Below are 8,609 nucleotides of genomic sequence, written 5' to 3'. Positions count from 1 at the left end.
AGTTCAGGCCCCACGACCGGACCCAACAACCCCCCCCCAAAAAAAAGCTGGAAGTGGTACTGTGGCTCAAGTGGTAGAGCACTAGCCTTGAACAAAAGCAGCTTAGGGACAGGGTCCAGGCCCTGAGGTTAAGCCCCAGGACTAGCACCAAAACAAAACAGAAAAAAGAGAAAAAGAAAAAAAGTCTTGAACCTGGGTAACCCCTTGGACCAGAAATTACTAGCAGTATCTCTAGGACAAGACAGTCATTCACAGAAGCCTGTCCTGTGAAACGTGCCTCTCTGCCTACGCTTCATTCACATTGTTTAAGTTTTTACCTTTTTGTGGGGTAATTAATATATTCTTGCTTCTAAAATTTTCCAACATAGACATGGAATAGGCTTATCATAACTAGGCCTAAATTATAGGTTGGTTTCTATCTACCACTAACTGGCCAGCATATTTCCATATAGAACTTTCTAGTTGAAATTTTTTTTAATGATTTAAAGCAAAAATAGAAAAGCTATTTTTATTACAAGGTAAAGCACTTAAAATTACTTTTAATTTTTTTTTTTTGGTCGGTTGTGGGACTTGAACTCTGGGCCTGGGCACTGTCCCTCAGCTCTTCAGCTCAAGGCTAGAGCTCTACCACTTGAGCCACAGTGCCACTTCCGGTTTTCTGGTGGTTTACTGGAGATAGAGTCTCACTGACTTTCCTGGCCAGGCTGGCTTTGAACCGCGATCCTCAGATCTCAGCCTCCTGAGTAGCTAGGATTAGTCATGAGCCACCAGCACCCAGCTCAATTTTCATAAATAACTCTTTAACACTAGTGGATAAAAACACCTGAACTTACTAAGTCTGTCACTTGCATTTTGCTTGTTACATTTTCCTTACTGTTAAGGCATTCTGAAGCAACTACTGAGTATTTCCTACTCAACTACTTCAGCATGTCAAGAATTAAGGTATTTTTAAAACCCCATGGTAAAGCCATAATTTCATCCAAGATTAATAGCCCTTTCTTAAAAACTTAATATTGCTTATTTAGGTGGTTGATATGCTTCTTGCTCCACCTCATTATATTCCTGAATATTGATAAGAATCCTGACACCTAAGAATTAGCTATAGATATTTGTGCACAAGATCATCTATTCCCATCTTGCTTCTTGTATGGCTGTGAGTTGGTTCCTCAGTGTTAAGACCTGCTGTTAAATCAATTTCTGTGCTTTCTATGTAAAACAAGATTGAAACAGAAAGATCATTTAAACCCAGCTCAGAATCAGCCTGGGCAACATAGTGAGACTGCCTCTTAAAAGCAAAACAAAACACCACTGCATATACACCTGGCTTTAGGGAAATTGTAATGGTTAGGGAGACAGCAAGGGATGTCCTTGGAAAAGGCTCAGTTGGCTTGGAGTGGTATGGGCAGAATGGAGTCCCAAAGGTTAAAGATCATGCAGAACACACCTCCAAAAGTTATACCATACCCTTTTATTGGACAAAGGGTCTTTGAAGCTATAACTTAAGAATCTTGAAATGAAGAGATCACCCTGGATCATGATCCCAATTAAAGCATCTTTATATGAAAAATAAACAATAGATGTTTTAATTGGCTGAAATTATAAGGACACAGTAACACACAACCATGGGAAGCTGGAGAGCAGGTAATGAATCCCCATGCCCAACCCCAGCCTTCGGAAGGAACTGAAAATACCTTTACCTTGAACTACCGCCTCCAGAAACTGAGAATAAATTTTACATATTTTTGCCTATTCTGAGGCTTGAGCTCAGGGCCTTCTGCTCTGGCTCTTTATTTGCATGGCTGGCCTGTCACTTAAGCCATGCCTCCAGTTTGGCATTTTTACCAGTTAACTCAAGATAGTTTTGGGGGAATTTTCTGCCTGGGCTGGCTTCAAACCATGATCCTTAAATTTCAGCCTCGAGTGTAGCCAGATTTCAGGTGTGAGCAGATGAAACTTTTAAACCACCTCATCCATAGTAATCTGTTATGGCAACCGTAAGAAGTAACACAGGACATTTCATGATTCTATTCTGTTTTGCAATTCCCAAATTCACTCATTAAGAAATTTTTTTTTTGTCAGTCGTGCGGCTTGAATTCTGGGCCTGGATGCTGTCCCTGAGCTCTTCAGCCCAAAGCAAGCGCTCTATCACTTGGACCACAGTGCCACTTCCAGACCTTCCTGCACAGGCTACCTTTGAGCCATGATCCTCAGATCTGAGCCTCCTGGGTAGCTAGGATTATAGGCGTGAGCTATTGGCACCCCACATTAAAAAACTCCATAAAGCTGTGGCAAGGTCGCATAGGCCCTACAGCAAGAAATGGACTCACTTGTGGTCTTGGGTCTAAGTACCAGATCTTTTTTGGCTCTTGTAAAAATTCTGCCCTAATCAGGGCCCCTGCCCTCTTTTTCAAGCCTTCTCTCAATGGACTTCAGGATCTCTGCATAAGTCTCCAGATGATCTCTGCTACCATACACCGTCATTCAGCTTTCAGATAATATGCACAGACCTGTTCTGCTTCTATTCCCTCATAGATCCTCCTACCTGTGCATGGATTTCTTGTGAATGTTGCCCTTAGAAAACTTGAGTGCATTCTTCAGCATCTTAACAGCTACTCACATAAAACTAAGAAATTTACTGCATTTGTGGACATAGAGAGGGGATAAGCTGGGAGTGGCTGGGGAGAAGATCCCACCTTCCTTAGTTGTATCAGCTCTCCCTATCTAATGTGGATAAACCATGAAGAAGGGAAGTCTAGAAACAAGCATGATCGGTGGCCCATTACTGCCATTTCTTGCTAGTCAAAGAAGAGGAAGTGTACTTGGCTTGTCTCAGACAGAGGAAAAATCCTGTTGAATATCAATGTGAGCTCCTCCAAGTCAGGCTAACTCACATGAAATTGGCATGGAGCTGGTGACACAGTCTCACTATATTATCTGTATCCATCCCAATGAGTGCTTACAATGCAGGAATCCCAAGGACATAGCCACACTAAATTTTCCAATGGGTATAATGGTGTTTTTAAATTTCTGGTTTATTTTGTTTTGAGATAGTCTCACTAGGTAATCTGGAAGTCACCATTTGATTCTACTGCCTCAGCTTCTGGAGCTCTGGGATTATACAACAGTGGTTATTATGCTAGATTCAGAAAAAAATGTTAACCTTCAAATGGATATCACCAGGATATAGACATCAGGTTCCCTAGCCAAGGATGGGTTTGGCCTGAAAATGGACCCTTCTGACTAGTCAGAGATAGTCAGGTGACAGAGTATTAATTCACATCCCTCTGATCTCCAATTTGGGTCCAGTAGGCCTGTAACAGTGCCCTAAAACTCCCAATTTTCAAGTCCAAATCTTGATTGGCCAGTGGGCTCACTCAGTGCTCAGGAAGACCCTCTTGCGTGCTGTGTTGGTATATGGGTGCCAGCGCCATTCCACATCTGCCATGGCCTCTTGTTCTAGTGTGCCCAGGCGAATCATATATACTGGAAAGAAGGGACAGGAGATCAAGATTTGCACAGCAGCCTCCCTTTCTATACCTCCCAGAGGGGCAGGATAAACCTCCAAACTCACGCTTTAGCTCAAAGCGCGGCCCTACTTCAGTCAGCTCCACATTTCGGTGGTCCTTTTTCTTGTAGGTGTGGTGCCTGTGGAGAGGAAGCCAGGCAGGGATGTGAGTTGGGAGCAGCTATAAGTTAGCCACAGAAACACAAGAGATACGAGTATCATGATACCCTCCCAGGCAAAATCCACAGACCCACCTGAAGGAGATGTAGTCATCCTGGTTTGCAAAAGTTATAACTCGGTGGCTATCATCTTTGGGCACAGGAAACAGGTAACGAAGGATGTCAGAGACCTGGTGTACAAGGAAGGAGAGTAGCAGATGCCAGGCCTGCCCTCCAGTCCTCTTTCCCTCTGTCCTCCCCCACCCAAGCCCTAAGACTTACTCGTTTTCCTAGCCGGGAGGTAAAACCGTGTGTGATGAGGTGAGGCTTAGCTTCTGACATGGTGCCCAGGTCGGGGATATCATGTCGCATGACCACATTGCATAGTGTGAAATAAGCAGTAGGGCCAAAAGGTAGGTGGCTGACAATAAGTCCCACTGTGGGAGCAAGGCAGATCTGTCAGAGAACCCATCTACCTTCAGACCATCTCCAGTCCCTCTTCCCTTCCATCAGACTCACCAGGTGTGCCTCGATGCTCATGGACAACCAAGAGGTCAGTGACCCCATTGGCTTTGCAGGCTCGCACCAGTGCCCCCACTTCATGTCGGCCTCGGTTCATGCGCTGGGCACCTGGGAACACCAGCTTCAATTCCTGCACATGGACCATAGTGTCCCATCAGGATTGGAGCCACCGGCCTCAGGCAGCTCCCCCCACTCCATGCCCACTGCTACCTTTGCAAACATCTTCAGGCGGGAACTGGGGTCTCGAGAAGTAGTGATCATGATTTTGGGATCCTCAACTCCTGCCCATCGATACTCATCATCTACATGGCTGGTCACACCTGTCAGGAGCATGAGGCAAGATTGCACTATTATCTTGCAGTTGAAATGCTAAATTGAGGACAACAGTTTGACAGAAATGCATTACATCCATGATGGCCAACCGGGCAGCCACTAGCCCACTGGATATGAAGTACAGGCACAATTGGGGAATGGAGATTTTCTGTTTTTAAGGCTAATCTGCTAGGGCCAGAAGTTAGGACACTGTCCTGCCCTGGTAGACAGATATTCCACTGATGAAGAAAATTCAAGAAGAAAAGGAGAATAATGTTAATTCCAGTGTGCTGTGCAACTGGGAACTCTCAGTGAACACCCCTGTGCTGCCATTTACATACACACAAGGGCATGTGGGAACACTTCTAGAAGCTGCTGGGAACACTTTCCTGGAAGAGCCTGGCATCCCCAGAGAAAGACATGAAAACGTATGGGCAGAGAAGTCACTTCAGTGTTGGGGATGGCTACATGGTATAGTTACCTTCACCACCAGCATCATCAAATTCCAAGGACCCTTGTAGGGCCAGGGCCTCCCGGCGTAACTCAGTGGGAATTAGACGGTTTTCTGTATGCAAAAAGACAGAGGAGGTGAGACATAAGCAAAGAGTTTTCAACTTATGTAACAGTCTATGAGCTAACAGCCTGTACAACTTCAATGGGAAGACACATTCTGTCTGAGTAGACAATTATTGAGAGGTAAGAGAAGTGACAAACCAGTCTGGCTACTAATTTCTATGTGTCAACTCATGGTTACAGACTTCATTTTCTAAAAATTGTTTTTAAATCACAAATATGTCTTACTTTTATGGCTAGACAAAAATTTAAATAGGGTTGCAGATACAGTTCTATAGTAAAGTACTTGCCTAGCATCTGTGAAGCTATGGGTTTGAGATGTAGCAGCACAAAGTTTTTGTTGTTGATGTTTTGTTTTTCTTTTTTCTTTTTAAAAGTGCTAGCCTTGAGCACAAGGAGGCTCAGGGACAGGGCCCAGGCCCTAAGGTCAAGCCCTGGGACAAAAAAAAAAGAACATAGACTGCTCTGTATGTCTAAATAGATAGTTCTCAGAAGAAGTAAAAATGGAAGGTGGCTCAGTGGTAGAGCGCTTGCCTTGCATGCATGAGGCCCTGGGTTCAATTCCTCAGCACCACATAAGCAAAAAAGCCAAAAGTGGTTCTGTGACTCTAGTGGTAGAGCATTAGCATTGAGCTGAAGAGCTGAGGGACAGCACCCAGGCCCAGAGTTCAAGTCCCATGACCAGCAACAAAAATAAATCAATAAAATAGAAGAAGTAAAAATGGCCAATAAAAGCAGATGCCAGTAGCTCATGCCTGTACTCCTAGCTACCTCAGTCTCTCATGAGACTGCCATCTGAGGACTGTGGTTCAAAGCCAGTGAGGACAGGACTCTATTTCCAACTAATCAAAACACTGGACCTGGAGCTGTAGCAAGTGGCAGAGTGCTAGCCTGGAGCAGAAAAGCTCAGGGACAACACCCAGTACCTGAGTTCAAGTTCCAATTCTCTCTCTCTCTTTCTCTCTCTCTCTCTCACACACACACACACACACACACACACAGAGAACTAATAAACACGTATGCCCAACACTTATAGCCATAAAGTAAATGCAAGTCAAAACAACACTGAGATTCCACCTCAGCCCAGGAAGATTGGTCATCATAAATAGGAACAACAACAAATGCTGGCAGAGATGTGGGGAAAAAAGGAACCCCATCACACTACTGGTGGGAATGGAATTTAGTGTAATCACTTCAGAAGGTGGTTTGGAGACTGTTCAAAAAACTACACATAACTCTATGATCTAGCAATATCACTCTTGGGCATCTAATCTCATTTTTCTAGAATACTACAAGTCAGGATACAGTAAAGACACTTGCATATCCATGCTCAATGCTGCACTATTCACAATAGCCAAGTTATGGAAACAGCCCAGATAACCTACAATGGATGAGTGGATTAAGAAACTGTGGAAGCCCAGGATGGTGGCTCAAGCCTAAAATCCTACTACTCAGGAGGCTCAGATCTGAGGATTGTGGTTTAAAGCCAGCGTGGGCAGGAGAGACTGCAGAGAGAGAGAGAGAGAGAGAGAGAGAGAGAGAGAGAGAGAGAAAGAGAGAGAAGGGGGAGGGAAGGAATGAGAAGGGAGGAGAGGAGGGGGAAGGGAGGAAGGGAGGAAGAGGGAGAGAGTGGGAGAGAGGGGGAGAGTGAGAGAGAGCCTCTTATTTCCAATTAATCACAGAAAAGGAGCACTGGTGGTAGTGGTGAGCATAGCTGCTTTCCAATTAATCACAGAAAAAGCTGCATGTGGTGTGGTGGCTCAAGTATTAAGAGTGCTAGCCTTAAGCAAAAGGAGCTCAGGGACAGTGCCCAGGCCCAGAGTTCAAGCTCCTGGACTGGCAAAAATAAATAAATAAATAATTGGAGTTTTATTTATCTATCAGAAAGAATAGTATGTCATATACAAGGAAATGTATAGACCTAGAAAAAAATGTAATGTGAAGTCAGGCTCAGAGAAACAACAGGTGCCATGTTCTCTCTCATATGTAGAAGTTAGATCTAAATTATAATTATATACTATATATACATACATGTAAATTATAAAGCCTATACACATATATACACTAACAGATTGGCTTAAAGATAGCATACTTCAAGGAGGATTCCAATGTTATAACTCCTCTCAACAACAAATAGTTCAACAAAATCAATACCAGGGCACTGAAACAGCTTTTATGTGTGGAGTGTATGTGTGTGGGCACAGCAAAATGATAAGAGAAGGGGCCAGTGGACAAAATAATTATATTCAATGCACATTATGTAATTAAGCTGAGCTTTGTAACTTGAGGGTATAGATGGTTTTAGGAAAGATGAAAGAGAACAATGCAAGGGGTGACATTGATCAAGATTCATTTAAACTTATTTGGCTTGAAGTGAAACTCCTTTGTACAACTATTTAAAAACAAAAAACGTGAAACAACAGACTGCTCTGTATGTTGGAAAATAGACCAGTTAACTGAAACTCTTTAAATTGGTAAGTTGCTACTCAAGATGCACCAAATACTTTGAGGTGCTCGGCCTCAGCTGGCTGTAGGTCAAAGGTTTTAAGAAGAGCAAGGCTGTTATTCTGGAATAAAGAACTCAAGGTAAGTAGCCTGGTGAACCTTCCATGCTCTCTTATGACCTAGAACAGTCAGTACTCTTCCTAACTACCTAAGACCTTTGTTTTCCATGAGTACATAGTTGCTTTCCACTATAGAAGACAAAACATAAATGCACTCAAGAATGCTATACTGCATAGAGTTCAATACTGTACTGAGGATATTTGATTCAAATGATTTTTGAGACACCAATGAAGCACAACCACCCCCACTGGAAAAAAAAAAACCCACAAACACCCAAACCAAACAACTGCAAAAACAACACATGCTATCTATTAATGCCTTTAGAACTAAACCTCAAACAATTATGATTTAGAGATACAAAATGGTGTAATGTAAGCACAAAGAATGGCAAACAAATAATTCATTTAAAAAAACATACTCAATATAGAGGCTAAGTTGGAGAAAGCACTCTTGAATTTTTTTTTTTTGGTCGGTCGTGGGGCTTGAACTCTGGGCCTGGGCACTGTCCCTCAGCTCTTCAGCTCAAGGCAAGCGCTCTACCACTTGAGCTACAGCGCCACTTCTGGTTTTCTGGTGGTTTATTGGAGATAGGAGTCTCACAGTCTCTCCTGCCCGGGCTGGCTTTGAACCGCGATCCTCAGATCTCAGCCTCTGGAGTAGTTAGGATTACAGGCGTGATCTTGAATTTTAATGTATTGGTCATTTTTCCATTTCTTAAGACAGGATGAATCACAAGTGCTTAGCATGCTTCTTAACTCAGATAGTTATACATACTAAACGTGCTTATAGTCTATGTTTAGTTGGTAACCTCAAAGTGAATTTTAACCAAAGGTACTGGATAAATGTACAATCAGCTATGAAATAAAAAGTTACACACTCAGGAGCTGGGAAGGTGGCTCAGTGGTAGAGTGCTTGCCTTGCATGCATGAGGCCCTGGGTTCAATTCCTCAGCACCACATAAGCAAAAAGAAAAA

At 43.2% G+C, this 8,609-nt stretch overlaps 1 protein-coding gene across 1 annotated transcript in view; it reads right to left on the bottom strand.

Annotated features, from left to right (window-relative positions):
* Positions 1–2,990: 2,990 nt before the first annotated feature.
* Imp4 (IMP4, U3 small nucleolar ribonucleoprotein) overlaps positions 2,991–8,609 on the bottom strand; it is a 7,610-nt gene continuing 1,991 nt past the window's right edge. The window contains exons 3-9 of the mRNA XM_013020722.1: positions 4,979–5,062; positions 4,396–4,505; positions 4,183–4,315; positions 3,946–4,100; positions 3,760–3,854; positions 3,572–3,645; positions 2,991–3,483 (exon numbers count right to left, since the gene is read on the bottom strand). Coding sequence (XP_012876176.1) covers positions 3,371–3,483; positions 3,572–3,645; positions 3,760–3,854; positions 3,946–4,100; positions 4,183–4,315; positions 4,396–4,505; positions 4,979–5,062 — 764 coding nt within the window. The 3' untranslated portion in view covers positions 2,991–3,370. The remainder of the gene's footprint in view (positions 3,484–3,571; positions 3,646–3,759; positions 3,855–3,945; positions 4,101–4,182; positions 4,316–4,395; positions 4,506–4,978; positions 5,063–8,609) is intronic.

The sequence above is a fragment of the Dipodomys ordii genome, unplaced genomic scaffold (genome assembly GCF_000151885.1).
Source record: "Dipodomys ordii isolate 6190 unplaced genomic scaffold, Dord_2.0 Scaffold52, whole genome shotgun sequence".
Taxonomy (NCBI): domain Eukaryota; kingdom Metazoa; phylum Chordata; class Mammalia; order Rodentia; family Heteromyidae; genus Dipodomys; species Dipodomys ordii.
The sequence above is the reverse complement of the archived record's forward strand: the minus strand, read 5'-3'. Positions and strand labels throughout refer to the sequence as shown.